The sequence below is a fragment of the Lissotriton helveticus genome, chromosome 1_1, assembly GCF_964261635.1.
Source record: "Lissotriton helveticus chromosome 1_1, aLisHel1.1, whole genome shotgun sequence".
In the NCBI taxonomy this organism is placed as follows: Eukaryota; Metazoa; Chordata; class Amphibia; order Caudata; family Salamandridae; genus Lissotriton; species Lissotriton helveticus.
This window is the reverse complement of record NC_136057.1, coordinates 1,302,039,230-1,302,055,564: the sequence shown is the minus strand read 5'-3', so window position 1 is coordinate 1,302,055,564 and position 16,335 is coordinate 1,302,039,230. Positions and strand designations below refer to the sequence as shown.

Below are 16,335 nucleotides of genomic sequence, written 5' to 3'. Positions count from 1 at the left end.
TTAAGGCCTCGCAAAACATAACTTTGATGCATCTAGGGGTTAGATCTTAAGACGTGATCAGGAGTTTGCACAAGAGTTTCGCCTGACTCCTGGGCCGGCCTAAGAACTCTAGCCTCGTGCAGATTTCATGACCTGGATCATATGTAACTTAACTGATCCGTTGCTGACAAGTGTCGCCTATTTTGGAATTAAAATGTGTCCTTTTGAGGAAACTCGGTTGCTTTTATTTTTAATGGCGTGTTTTACGATCTTGTATTTTTAGTTCCTGTAGAGCACGGTAAATTTAAATGCTTAGGGCTCATGTTCCCCGTGTAGACCTGTATGGAGACGCACAGCTTCTCTGGAAGGGGGAGGAGGCTGATGTTGGGATACTGCAGTTGATGCCTGGAGGACAGTGCACAGCTTCTGACCTCACCCTCCAGGATGACCAAAATCTCCAGAATATTTGATAGCGGAGTATAAAACATATCAGCATTAAACATCAAACTTTGCACGGTAGACTAACTAAGAAGAAATTTAAAAAAAAAGAAAATTTAGGGGGAAAAAAGAAAGTTAGACATTTTGAAATATGAAGTGTAAAGGCAAATCTGGAATAAGCATATTGTATTTAAACTAAAGACAATTGAAGCATCGGTGCACAATGCAGGTTTATGCGGATGAAGCCTTCCTCGACCTATTGTTGAATCCAAATAGCAAGGCCAACCAGCAGCCTTCTCACAATGAGCCACTAACAGAGGAAGTAACTTTAAAATCCTGTCTCCTGGTCGCTCCACACGGCTACTGCCAACACAGAAGTGCAACTGCTCTCAGCTCCTGTTCCATAAATACCTTTTTCGATCCCGAAGCACCATATTAAGGTTTGCAGAACTTGGATTGATTGCATTAGCAAAGACATGAGTGAGTGCTTCAAATCCTTGGGGAGCGATGGGGCCGATTGACTGGCCTGAAGCCCAGCTGAGCCCTAGATGATACATCTACAGACACATTTGAGCCTTGCACATGGATCCGTACAGACCACGATCTCTGTAGCGGAGACCTCTGAGGCATGGTCAAGTGATGCCTTCTGGCCATTCATATGGTGTATTGCCGGGAGTTTCACACTTTAGTTCCCCTCCCTTAATTCCATGTTTCTGATTTACCACCCTTGCCCTTTCTGTCTTATCTGTTGCCCCCACCACCTTTCTTCCCATCACTCCCTTTATCGTGTTATTCCCCTTGTTTCATAATGTTTCTGTTCTAGTTAACCCCACTTTATTTCCCCCTTTTCGTTCCCTTTACTTGTTTTGCTTTTTTCTCTCTGCCCTTTTATTTTTGTGTCCCTAACTCTTTTCTTCCACATGTGCTCTATTATTGCTCCTTTGTCTCCGTCCCCTTTCAACCGTGTCTCATTCTATCTCTCTCTCTCTCTTTCTGTCTCTCTTCTCTCTCTCTTGATCCCTTCCCTACTTTTCTTGCATTTTGTAATCTAGTGTGCTACATTGTTTACCAGTGTTTTCTCAAACAAGTGAAATACACACAAATGTATGGTTTACATATTAAAACACATAAAGCATTTCACCCCTGAAAGTTGATGTAACTTTATCATATTTTTTTTCTTTCTCTTGAATTTAATAGCATTGCACCGGCTCACATACCATTTGACACTCACAAGCTATTTCTCTCTCTCTTTCACCAATGACCAGGCACCATGATTCCGGTGGCCGAGTTCAAGCAGTTCACCGAGCAGCAGCCGGCCTTCAAGGTGCTGAAGCCCTGGTGGGATGTGCTGGCCGAGTACATCACTGTCGCCATGCTCATGATTGGAGTCTTCGGCTGCACCTTGCAGGTAAGAGTCACACACGTTGGGCAAGAACCTCCAGGGTTGCAGTCGACAGGGGCGATACAGGATATTTGCTTTCTTGGGCGGGGTGACATTTTGGCTGACCAACGAATTAAATAATTTTTTTAGCTTTGGTGGTGGCCCGTGCTGATTGGTGTCCTAGGCTGTTGAGTGTATCCCCTAATGCAGTGGCATCCTTGGTGGTCGGCTACACCGTTATTACTGGCATAGAGTGTAAACACTCTGAGGGCCTTGATGCCACTGCCAAGGAGCTAGAACGAGTTGTCTTCTTACAAGAATTAACCAGTAGTTGGCCTGCTGTGATTTGTAAGGTCCTTGTAGAAGAGACAGTCTCCCAGTCAAGACTTGGCCACCCCCAGTGGAATAGCCCACGCCTGGATAAACTGACCTCCCCTGCATCAATTTCCTATAGCTTCTGGGTTTAACTGCAAGGTGGGACTCACGTGAACTTCATGACTGCCCTGACGTTCTGCGGCCTCCAATGGTATCTTTTTTTTTTGCAGAGTTTTATATAGCGCGAACTAGACCCGAACCGAATCAGGTATCAGAGCGCTTTACATATTTTCCAGTTACATTACATGAGGACACACTTTCATTTTAGGCACGGGGAGATTAAGTGATTTGCCCAGAATCACAGGAGGTTTTGGCGTCGTTACTGAGACTCGAACCCAGATCCCCAGGTCCAAGGTCGAGCGCCCTAGCCGTTAGGCCAACCCCTCTCCCGATCTCGTGTTAGCCATTTCCACATAATGACTTGTTGGCCGTCTGGTATTCCACATCAACCTATTCTAGATTTAGAAAGGGTTGAGCTGTCCCATCGCTCATATCCCTTACTACAGAGCTGGGTGGAGTCTGAATTGTGCACAAAGACCCCTGAACCCCAACGTGATCACTGAGCTGTTTGACTCCCTCTCTTGAGAACAGATTGTACATTTTCCCAGGAGCCTTGGCAAGCACCATGTGTGTGCGATTACATTTTTTTTTTTAAATACAGCATGAAACATCTGACCTTGAAAGAGTGATGTTCTCTTAGTCTAGCCCTTACTCCTAGTGTCACCCTTCAAAACCACAAAGCTCTCTCCCTCAGCTCTTTCCAGAGGGCTGGACCCACTGTGCAAAGGCTCTGAGACAATCCATGGACTATACCTAGCGGAGAGCACCGCCCTACAGAGCTAGATAGACTATGCTGATGTGTCCTGCTGAAAAGGGGACTCCTGACATTTAAGGTACAGCGGTTTATTAGGATCACCAAAACCCTCAAATGCAGCACACTTTTTATGTTGTATGATTTATAGGAATGGTTAGTCCTGACTGGAAAGGCAGTAATTAATGCAAAGAGAAGCCCTGCCTTAAAAATGAGTTTTCAAACCATTGCTCAAAGTGAATCAACCTGATTATTCCAGGTTCGATTCACTAAAGTCCTGCCTGGAAAGTCGGAAATGTGCACTTTGAAGTTCACGTAAAAAAATTGATACTTGTATAGCGCACTACTCACCCGCAAGGGTCTCAAGGCGCTTGTACGAATACCACTGTGGAACCCATCCTGGCTTTCCCTGTGAGGTGTCCACTCCTGGGCACCCCCAAGGTGGAGGCCAGGCATCCTTAGCGTTGTGGGGGCCGTTGTGGAGATTAAGCAAGCTATTGCCCAGAGTTGCAGAGTGCCACTCCATGATTGGAATAGGCACCGAGGCGAGAATTATCAGGTCCGTGGAATTTTTTAGCCCAAGACCCGCCGAGGCGGGGAATGAGGCGGGGAATTGAACCCTGGTCCCGGGCTAGTCCTCTGCATCAGGGTCTGCCGCTCTAACCATTGAGCCACACTTGAGCCACATGACCACGGATAATATGATCCTTGTACTTCTCTGACTTTTTACAACTAAAGAATTAAGGAGTAGTCCTGGAATGTTGTTACGTTTCTCAGGTGTACTCGCATGCATAGACATTCCGCATACTGAAATGTAGCAGCTTTACATTCTGGCACCAGGAAGTGAAAAACAATGACACCTTTAATACGTTGCTTGTAACTATTTTTGTTGTGGGGAATCCTATTATCGTTAGTGCCACCTGTTTGATGCTCCCTCTCCTGAGAGGGATAATTCTTCACTGGTATCCAGGGCAGGAATGCGATTGCTAAATATTTGTGAATAGCTAAAGACGTGCGAGTTTGTGGGTGTTCACGTGCTTGGCACGCCACCCTGCCCTGAAATGCCCTGAGCTCATATTTACTCATACGGAAAATTATGCTGTAGTCACAAACATTTTAATTGTGTGCAAATCTATTAACAACTGCAAGCCCTTATTTGGTGAATCACTGACGCGAATTTTACTTGTAAATTATGGCATTTGCACATTTAAATGCCACATGTGTGTGAGTGAGCGGGGGTCCCACCTTTCAGACCATGGATTGGCTTTGGTACTTTCCGTTTCTGCATGGAAAAAAAAACTTTACCTCATCAGATTTTATCTAAAACACATGAAGAAATACCAGTGTTGGGTGCATAGGGGTGTCCCTGCCAATGACTGGATCTGTATGAGAAGACTACCGCCCTGGTGAAAATGCAAGCCGACCAGGTACAAATGGTTTCTACCAGATCGCATTCTGGGACCTAAGGTTTTCAGCTTCTACAGAGCAGCTGTGAAGAAATGCAAGATCAGTCAAATGGTGTCCTTGAATCGGTTATCGTTATTCTAGTTTTTAGGTCTCGCCTGTCGATGCGCATGCGCATCGAGCTTGCGAGACTATGGGGGCTTAAACAGTCTTTAACCAACTTGCAAGGAATCGTGGCGATTCCTTGCAGTGCCCGTGAAAAAGCGCGTGCACATGCCCCCAGCCGCCTGCCTTGCATGTATTTTCCCTCAGACTCCCTCCCGCGGGCAGCTTGGCCTCGGGTATTCACCCCAGCGCGACTTCTCCTCCCCCCTAATTACATGCCTGCTGTTTACTTCTTTCACGGCCACTCTCTCGCACATCAAAGGCTGCTCACACACACCATATGCCTGCTCCCCTCCCCCACCCCCCACGCCTCGCAACAGACTTCATTGGAATGCGCTCCATGCATTCTCCCCTCCCTTTCAGCCTCTTTCCCAGCTCCAAGCCGGACCCTCCTTTCTCACCTCCTCTTTCTTTATTTACAGGGAGAACTTGTATTTTTCCCTGAGGCAACCAGTTCTGACACTGCCCGTCCCAGCACACACCAACTTAGAGCTTGACTTGTACTGACGCTGTCACCCCAGCAGACATGCAATCTGCATCAAGCATCCATATGCATCAAACATCCACAAGCAACAGACATCCACAAACATCAGACATCCACAAGCATCACAAGCAGCAGACATCCACAAGCGTCAGGCATCCACAAGCGTCAGGCATCCACAAGCGTCAGGCATCCACAAGCGTCAGGCATCCATAAGCATCAGACATCCACAAGCATCACAAGCAGCAGACATCCACAAGCAGCAGACATCCACAAGCAACAGACATCCACAAGCATCAGACATCCACAAGCATCACAAGCAGCAGACATCCACAAGCATCAGACATCCACAAGCATCACAAGCATCAGACATCCACAAGCATCAGGCATCCACAAGCATCAGACATCCACTAGCAACAGACATCCACTAGCAACAGACATCCACAAGCATCAGACATGCTTAGCATCAGACATCCACAAGCATCAGACATGCTTAGCATCAGACATCCACAAGCATCAGACATGCTTAGCATCAGACATCCACAAGCATCAGACATCCACAAGCATCAGACATCCACAAGCATCAGACATCCACAAGCATCAGACATCCACAAGCATCAGACATCCACAAGCATCAGACATCCACAAGCATCACAAGCATCAGACATCCACAAGCATCACAAGCATCAGACATCCACAAGCATCAGACATCCACAAGCATCAGACATCCACAAGCATCAGACATCCACAAGCAACAGACATCCACAAGCAACAGACATCCACAAGCAACAGACATCCACAAGCACCACACATCCACAAGCATCACAAGCATCAGACATCCACAAGCATCACAAGCATCAGACATCCACAAGCATCAGACATCCACAAGCATCAGACATCCACAAGCATCAGACATCCACAAGCATCACAAGCAGCAGACATCCACAAGCGGCAGGCATCCACAAGCATCAGACATCCACAAGCATCAGACATGCTTAGCATCAGACATCCACAAGCATCAGACATGCTTAGCATCAGACATCCACAAGCATCAGACATCCACAAGCATCAGACATCCACAAGCATCAGACATCCACAAGCATCAGACATCCACAAGCATCAGACATCCACAAGCATCAGACATCCACAAGCATCAGACATCCACAAGCATCAGACATCCACAAGCATCACAAGCAGCAGACATCCACAAGCGGCAGGCATCCACAAGCATCAGACATCCACAAGCATCAGACATGCTTAGCATCAGACATCCACAAGCATCAGACATGCTTAGCATCAGACATCCACAAGCATCAGACATCCACAAGCATCAGACATCCACAAGCATCAGACATCCACAAGCATCAGACATCCACAAGCATCAGACATCCACAAGCATCAGACATCCACAAGCATCAGACATGCTTAGCATCAGACATCCACAAGCATCAGACATGCTTAGCATCAGACATCCACAAGCAACAGACATCCACAAGCAACAGACATCCACAAGCAACAGACATCCACAAGCAACAGACATCCACAAGCAACAGACATCCACAAGCAACAGACATCCACAAGCATCAGACATCCACAAGCATCAGACATCCACAAGCATCACAAGCATCAGACATCCACAAGCATCAGACATCCACAAGCATCAGACATCCACAAGCATCAGACATCCACAAGCAACAGACATCCACAAGCAACAGACATCCACAAGCAACAGACATCCACAAGCAACAGACATCCACAAGCATCAGACATCCACAAGCATCACAAGCATCAGACATCCACAAGCATCAGACATCCACAAGCATCAGACATCCACAAGCATCAGACATCCACAAGCATCAGACATCCACAAGCATCACAAGCATCAGACATCCACAAGCATCAGACATCCACAAGCATCAGACATCCACAAGCATCAGACATCCACAAGCATCACAAGCAGCAGACATCCACAAGCATCAGGCATCCACAAGCGGCAGGCATCCACAAGCGTCAGACATCCACAAGCACCACAAGCATCACAAGCATCAGACATCCACAAGCATCAGACATCCACAAGCATCAGACATCCACAAGCATCAGACATCCACAAGCATCAGACATCCACAAGCATCAGACATCCACAAGCATCAGGCATCCACAAGCATCAGACATCCACAAGCATTAGACATCCACAAGCATTAGACATCCACAAGCATCAGACATCCACAAGCATCAGACATCCACAAGCATCAGACATCCACAAGCATCAGACATCCACAAGCATCAGACATCCACAAGCATCAGACATCCACAAGCATCAGACATCCACAAGCATCAGACATGCTTAGCATCAGACATCCACAAGCAACAGACATCCACAAGCATCAGACATCCACAAGCATCACAAGCATCAGACATCACAAGCATCAGACATCCACAAGCATCAGACATCCACAAGCATCAGACATCCACAAGCATCAGACATCCACAAGCATCAGACATCCACAAGCAACAGACATCCACAAGCAACAGACATCCACAAGCATCACACATCCACAAGCATCACAAGCATCAGATATCCACAAGCATCAAAAGCATCAGACATCCACAAGCATCAGACATCCACAAGCATCAGACATCCACAAGCATCACAAGCATCAGACATCCACAAGCATCAGACATCCACAAGCATCAGACATCCACAAGCATCACAAGCATCAGACATCCACAAGCATCAGACATCCACAAGCATCAGACATCCACAAGCAACAGACATCCACAAGCAACAGACATCCACAAGCAACAGACATCCACAAGCAACAGACATCCACAAGCAACAGACATCCACAAGCAACAGACATCCACAAGCAACAGACATCCACAAGCAACAGACATCCACAAGCATCACAAGCATCAGACATCCACAAGCATCACAAGCATCAGACATCCACAAGCATCAGACATCCACAAGCATCAGACATCCACAAGCATCAGACATCCACAAGCATCACAAGCAGCAGACATCCACAAGCATCAGGCATCCACAAGCGGCAGGCATCCACAAGCGTCAGACATCCACAAGCATCACAAGCATCAGACATCCACAAGCATCAGACATCCACAAGCATCAGACATCCACAAGCATCACAAGCATCAGACATCCACAAGCATCAGACATCCACAAGCATCAGACATCCACAAGCATCAGACATCCACAAGCATCAGACATCCACAAGCATCAGACATGCTTAGCATCAGACATGCTTAGCAACAGACATCCACAAGCAACAGACATCCACAAGCATCAGACATCCACAAGCATCACAAGCATCAGACATCCACAAGCATCACAAGCATCAGACATCCACAAGCATCACAAGCATCAGACATCCACAAGCATCAGACATCCACAAGCATCAGACATCCACAAGCATCAGACATCCACAAGCAACAGACATCCACAAGCATCACACATCCACAAGCATCACAAGCATCAGACATCCACAAGCATCACAAGCATCAGACATCCACAAGCATCAGACATCCACAAGCATCACAAGCATCAGACATCCACAAGCATCAGACATCCACAAGCATCACAAGCAGCAGACATCCACAAGCGGCAGGCATCCACAAGCGTCAGACATCCACAAGCATAAGAGCATCAGACATCCACAAGCATCAGACATCCACAAGCATAAGAGCATCAGACATCCACAAGCATCAGACATCCACAAGCATCAGACATCCACAAGCATCAGACATCCACAAGCATCAGACATCCACAAGCATCAGACATCCACAAGCATCAGACATGCTTAGCATCAGACATCCACAAGCATCAGACATGCTTAGCATCAGACATCCACAAGCATCAGACATGCTTAGCATCAGACATCCACAAGCAACAGACATCCACAAGCAACAGACATCCACAAGCATCAGACATCCACAAGCATCACAAGCATCAGACATCCACAAGCATCAGACATCCACAAGCATCAGACATCCACAAGCATCAGACATCCACAAGCATCAGACATCCACAAGCATCAGACATCCACAAGCAACAGACATCCACAAGCAACAGACATCCACAAGCATCACACATCCACAAGCATCAGACATCCACAAGCATCACAAGCATCAGACATCCACAAGCATCAGACATCCACAAGCATCAGACATCCACAAGCATCACAAGCATCAGACATCCACAAGCATCACAAGCAGCAGACATCCACAAGCATCACAAGCAGCAGACATCCACAAGCATCAGGCATCCACAAGCGGCAGGCATCCACAAGCAACAGACATCCACAAGCAACAGACATCCACAAGCATCAGACATCCACAAGCAACAGACATCCACAAGCATCAGACATCCACAAGCATCAGACATCCACAAGCATCAGACATCCACAAGCAACAGACATCCACAAGCAACAGACATCCACAAGCATCAGACATCCACAAGCATCAGACATCCACAAGCATCAGACATGCTTAGCATCAGACATCCACAAGCATCAGACATCCACAAGCATCAGACATCCACAAGCAACAGACATCCACAAGCAACAGACATCCACAAGCAACAGACATCCACACCCTCACTCACCCTCACCCTCACTCACCCTCAACACCTTATCCTCAACCCCTCACCCTCACTCACACTCACTCACCCTCACTCACCCTCACCCTCACTCACCATCAACCGCTCACCCTTACTCACCTTCACCCTCACTCACCCTTACCCTCACTCACCCTCAACACCTCACCCACCCTCAACTCCTCACCCTCAACCCCTCACTCATCCTCACTCTCACTCACCCTCACTCACGCTCAACACCTCACCCTCACCCTCACTCACCCTCACCCTCAACTCCTCACTCACCCTCACTCACCCTCACCCTCACTCACCCTCAACGCCTCACCGTCACTCACCCTCACCCTCACTCACCCTCAACACCTCACCCTCACTCACCCTCAACCCCACAGCCTCACTCACCCTCACCCTCACTCACCCTCAACTCCTCAAGCCCTCACCCTCACTCACCCTCACCCTCACTCACCCTCAATAATCCCTCACCCTCACCCTCACTCACCCTCAACACCTCACCCTCACTCACCTTCACCCTCACTCACCCTCACCCTCACTCACCCTAAACACCTCACCCTCACTCACCCTCAACACCTCACCCTCACCCTCACTCACCCTCAACTCCTCACCCTCACTCACCCTCACCCTCATCCTCACCCTCACTCACCCTCACCCTCACTCACCCTCACCCTCACTCACCCTCAACACCTCACCCTCACTCACCCTCACCCTCACCCACACACGCAACGCCACTCACACACGCAACGCCACTCACACACACAACGCCACTCACACACGCAACGCCACTCACACACGCAACGCCACTCACACACGCAACGCCACTCACAAGCATCAGACATGCTTAGCATCAGACATCCACAAGCATCAGACATGCTTAGCATCAGACATCCACAAGCACAGACATCCACAAGCAACAGACATCCACAAGCATCAGACATCCACAAGCATCACAAGCATCAGACATCCACAAGCATCAGACATCCACAAGCAACAGACATCCACAAGCAACAGACATCCACAAGCATCACACATCCACAAGCATCACAAGCATCAGATATCCACAAGCATCACAAGCATCAGTTTTGCAGCGTGAATCTTTCTGGATTCACTATGCTGTGCATTATTCCGCGGTCTTGTGGTTGGGTCCGGATTCGTAGTCTTTTCTTTTTTTTTTTTTTTTTTTTTTTTTCTTTGCCCAGGTGGGCGTCGGCGTCACACCCCCTTTTGGGTGTATTTCCGGTGACGTCGGCATGCTTCCTGCGGAAGCTCCCACTCTTGGGCGCCATCTTCAGATTCTTTTTTTCCGCGGTCGGGTCTGGATCGTTCCCGTTTGGGCTCCAGACATTTTTGGAGAAAGAAGAAAGAAAATACAGAAAAGACGAGGAGAAGTCATCTGAAGACTCCAGGGGACTTCACCAACGAAAGACAAGCAAAGATAAGGCGTTTTCCATCCAGATCTTCGACGACCGTCGACGAACACGCGACCAGAGAGCCCCTGGACGCTCGAGGATGGACAACACGCCGTTCAAGTTCTGCCGGAACTGCCACCACAAGTACGCGCAGAAAGACCAGCACCCGGTATGCAACCTTTGCCTACCGGTGGACCACGAAAGCGGAGACTGCAACGCCTGTTCCGCCTTCACCCCGAAGACCCTTCGTGTGAGAGAGAGGCAGAGGGTAGCACACGCCACCCTGCAGGGGAAGGCCCCGACCCCGTCGCTCTACGAGCTGGGGATGTCCTCCGAGGAAGAAGACAACGCTGCCGCCGAAGACGACTGCTACACGGTCGTAGAGACCGATTACACGAAGACTTCTGACAAGGTAGGAGACTCTTCGGCCCCCAAGAACCCGAGAGACTCTGAGTCTCGAAAAATCGAGGGCAAGACCCCGAAAGCGCCGACGCCAAAAAAGGCGGCGTCCGCGACTACTCCCAGGCCCAGCGGATCCTCAGAGAAGGAGTCCCCGGCGCCGAGAGCTGCTGATCAGCAGAAGACGTCGAAAATCGTCCCCGAAAAGGATCGATCGACGAGGGAGAAAGACCCGAAACTGTCGACGACGACCAGAGACCCGATATCCGGTTCGACGTCGAAAACTTCGACTCCGAGAGGCACGGCGACGAGCCATCCGTCGAAGAGACCGGCGGAACCATCCGACGCGGAACACGCGGCCGAGATGGAAAAGAAAAGAAGGCGCCTCGAGGCAGAGATGGAGAACTTCATGCAGCGGAAAAAAGATTTCGACGCAAGGATGAAGGCCTTCACGATCCCTCACAAGACCAAGCCACCAGTGCTGGAGGCGGTCGAGGAGGAAGAAGAGGAGGTCGCCGAAGTCACCGAGCAAGACCGGGACGTCGAGGTGTTCGACGACCAGGAGGAGTACGAGAATCCCCACGAGAGCTACGGCTATGGGGAGGAAGATGAGGGCAGGACAGACACAGAGTCGGCGCCCTATGACCTTCAGGATGTGGATTACATCGATGTCGAGACCGACAGCCCGGAGGAGGTGGTCGACACCTACCCCTCGAGGCCCTCGCCGCCGGACGACATCGGGGCCTACAACGCGGTGATACAATCTGCCGCAGCAGCTTTCAAGCTCAAGCTCGACGAAGAGAAGCAGAAAGCAGACTTTCTTCTGGAAACATTGCTCCCAACACAAACGAGGAGCCAGTTCCTCCCGATGCTCGAGAGCGTCTTGGCTCAGGGGAAGGAAGCTTTCAGGGAGCCCGCAACATGCAAGGCAGTGACTCCCAGAACTGAGAAGAAGTACAAGCATGCCGCGAAGGACCCGGCCTACATTCAGGGCACGGTCTCCGCAGACTCCATTATCACGGCCACAGCAAGGAGGAGGGCTAACGTACCCACTACCTCGGGCCCGCCACCGGATAAAGAGAGCAAAAGGATGGATCTGGTGGGCAGAAGGATCGAACGGAATGCCGCGACCCACTGGCGCATGGCTAATTCCAACGCCCTGGTGAACAGACACATGTACCAAATCATGGAGGGACTGGGACAGTTGGTGAAGGACTTGCCCCAGGATGCCAAGCAGAAAGCCGAAAAGCTAATTGAAGAGGGGAAGAATGCTGCAAATTCTTGCCTTAAGACGGCTCTGGATGGGGCAGACACGGCCAGCAGGCTCATGATGATGGGCGTCACGGAAAGGAGACACGCCTGGCTCAGGATATCCGGTTTCAAACCGGAGGTGCAACACAGCATCCTGAACACCCCGTTCAACGGCAGTACGCTTTTCGGACAAACAGTTGATGAGCAACTCAGCCAACTTAAGAAGGATAACGAAACAGCAAGGTCCATGGGAGCATTGCAGTTCAGAGGGAACAAGAGGGGCACCCCGTCACGGAGGCCCGGCGGAAGAGGCGGAAACCAGCCAGGTACTTCACACCAGGCTTTCCAGCAAACGCACCAGGCAGACTCGCAGGGTCAGCAGGGCCATCAGAAACAGCCCTGGCAGTACCAACAAAGAGGCCAGTCCTTTCGAGGGAGAAATGGACGAGGACAAAATAGAAGAGGGGGCCAGCAGCCCACCTCCAAGTGACTTCGAAAAAATCCGTGTGCCCACCCACAAAAAAGATCCCAGGGGGCAGCACGTACAGATGGGTCAAGACAAACTAGACACCCACGACCACAGGACACCAGTGGGAGGGAGATTAAGATTCCACCTCCAGGAGTGGAGAGGAATCACATCAGACAAATGGATCCTCAACATTATCCAGTTCGGATACTGCATAGAGTTGGAGGCGAGGCCAACAAGCAGAAAACCAAGAAGAAAGCCGCTAGCAAGCAAGCAGCTGCAGTGCCTTCAGGAAGAAGCAAAAGAACTCCTGCGGAAGCAGGCCATAGAAAGGGTACCATTCAAGGAAAGAAACACAGGAGTATACTCAACATACTTCCTGGTACCAAAAGTAGACGAGACAATGAGGCCCATTCTCGATTTACGGTTCGTGAACCGATTCATAAGAACGCAAAAATTCAAAATGACCTCCCTGCAAGAGGTGCTCCCACAGTTGCAGACCGGGGACTTCATGGTCACGATAGACCTCAAAGACGCATACCTGCACATCCCAATGAACAGGAAGCACAAGCACATGCTCAGGTTCACCGTGGGAGAAAGCCACTACCAGTTCACGACACTGGCCTTCGGTCTAAAATCGGCACCAAGAGTTTTCACAAAGTGCCTCGCAGCAGTCGCGGCGCACCTAAGAAGGCAGGGGATACATGTATACCCTTACCTGGACGACTGGCTGGTGAAAGCAAACTCATACCAGAAATGCAAGCTGCACGCACATACAGTGACCAGCACGCTCATAAACCTGGGGTTCTCCATCCATTGGAAGAAATCATCAATGGAGCCGGAACAAGTGAAGATCTTCCTGGGAGCACAGATCAACATCTTACAGGGCAAGGTGTTCCCCAGCGAGAAGAGGGCGAGGGCGCTGGTGAAGGAAACTCGCCTCTACCGGAAGGGACAAGCTCGGACAGTGAGGACGGCGAGCAAGATCATGGGGATGATGGCATCATGCATCCACCTGGTACCGAATGTACGACTCCACATGAGACCCATTCAAGAATGGCTACAGGAGCAATGGTCACAAGCTACAGGCAGTTGGGAGGATCTAGTGGTTGTAACGCACGCAGTGCAGAAGGAGATGACATGGTGGACCATGGAGAACATAGCAAGGGGAAAGCCTCTAACGCCCCCAACGCCAACAGTGACCATCACCACAGACGCATCCCTGAAGGGATGGGGCGCTCACATGGAGGAGCTCAAGGTGAGGGGACTGTGGACACCGACGGATGCCACAAAGCACATCAATTACTTAGAATTGAAGACAATTTTCCTTGCACTGAAGGCCTTTCAAACAAGACTGTACAAGCACAAGGTATTGATACAAACAGACAACACCACTGCGATGTTCTACATCAACAAGCAGGGGGGCACACAGTCCGCACCGCTTTCAACTCTGGCGCAGGAGATATGGAGATGGGCCATCCCTCTCAAGATAGACCTGCTAGCCATACACCTACCAGGGAAGGACAACATACAAGCCGATTGGCTCAGCAGGCAGACATCGGCATCCCACGAGTGGGAGCTCAATGCTCAGGAGACAAGATACCTGTTCGACAGGTGGGGGACACCATCGGTGGACCTGTTTGCCACACGCCAGAATGCAAAATGCCAAAACTTCGCATCCAGGCAGCCCGAGGAGGGGACACTGGGGAATGCCCTATGGATAGATTGGTCAAGGACATTTGCCTACGCCTTTCCCCCGATACCACTGATGCACAGAGTACTGAGCAAGTGCAGAGCGAGCAACATGACACTGATACTGGTCGCACCGCAGTGGGCGAGACAGACCTGGTACTCGCAGATCATGGAGATGACACAGTGTGCACCCCACAGATTCAGCAGGAGGAAAGATCTACTGTCCATGCAGAACGGAGAGGTACTGCATCCAGAGCCAGAGAGCATGAGCCTAGTAGCGTGGCTCCTGAGGACATAGAGTTCGCACATTTGAGACTACCAGAAAGCACCCTGAGGGTACTTCGGGAGGCACGAAGGCCCAGCACTCGAAAGTGCTACGTTGCGAAATGGAAAAGATTCACAATATGGTGCAGACAGGAAAGACTCCACAATAAGATGAAGAGGGACTCCACAGTGCTAAGGTACCTGACGCACTTACTGGAGAAGAACCTTAGCTCATCCTCGTTAAGAGTTCACTTGGCAGCGATAGTAGCCTACACAAGGGGAGAAACGTGCAGGAGCTTCTTCACATCACAGGTGGTGAAGAGATTCCTAGAAGGAGCGAAAAGGATCGCACCACCCAAGCGGGTGCCGCCACCTGCATGGAACTTGAACACAGTCCTAACGGAACTCATGAAAGAGCCCTTTGAACCACTTCACAAGGCCTCCCTAAAGATGCTAACTATGAAAACAGCCTTCCTGGTTGCGATAACGTCCTTACGCAGAGTAAGCGAGCTTCAAGCGCTGACGCTACAAGAACCATACATACAAATACACAACGATAGAGTTGTGATGAGGACTGACCCACACTTCATGCCGAAGGTAGTATCCAATTTTCACATGAACCAGTCGATACAGATACCGAGCTTTTTCCAAAAACCCACAACCAGCGCAGAGAGAGCTCTGCACACCCTGGACGCCAGAAGGGCAGTCATGCACTACATTGAAAGGACAAAGGGGCACAGGAAAACGAAACAGTTTTTTGTCTCCTTCGCAAACAGCTTCATGGGCAAAGCAGTAACCAAAAGGACCATTGCACGATGGATCGCACAAACAATCCAACTCTGCCACAAACGGGCAGGACAGGAACTGGCTGAGGGGACGCGTGCCCACTCCACCAGGAAGAAGGGCGCTACAATAGCCTTCCTGGCTAACACACCCATAGAGGACATATGCCTGGCGGCAACATGGGCTTCGGTGCACACGTTCACGAAGCACTACTGTGTGGACATACAAATGAACAAGGAAGCTCAAGTGGGACAGAAGGTGCTACAGCACATATTCAACACCCAACGCTCATCTTCCACCCAGCCGCCACAGAGATGAGAAACCGCTACAAAATCTATGCACAGCATAGTGAATCCAGAAAGATTCACGCTGCAAAACGAATAGTTTTCTTACCTGTCGGTGTAGTTTTGCAG

At 49.8% G+C, this 16,335-nt stretch overlaps 1 protein-coding gene across 1 annotated transcript in view; it reads left to right on the top strand.

Moving 5' to 3' along the window:
* The first annotated feature begins 1,682 nt into the window (after positions 1-1,682).
* LOC144823120 (volume-regulated anion channel subunit LRRC8E-like) overlaps positions 1,683-16,335 on the top strand; it is a 70,229-nt gene continuing 55,576 nt past the window's right edge. The window contains exon 1 of the mRNA XM_078681316.1: positions 1,683-1,825. Within this exon, the coding sequence (XP_078537442.1) occupies positions 1,688-1,825 (138 nt within the window). The 5' untranslated portion in view covers positions 1,683-1,687. The remainder of the gene's footprint in view (positions 1,826-16,335) is intronic.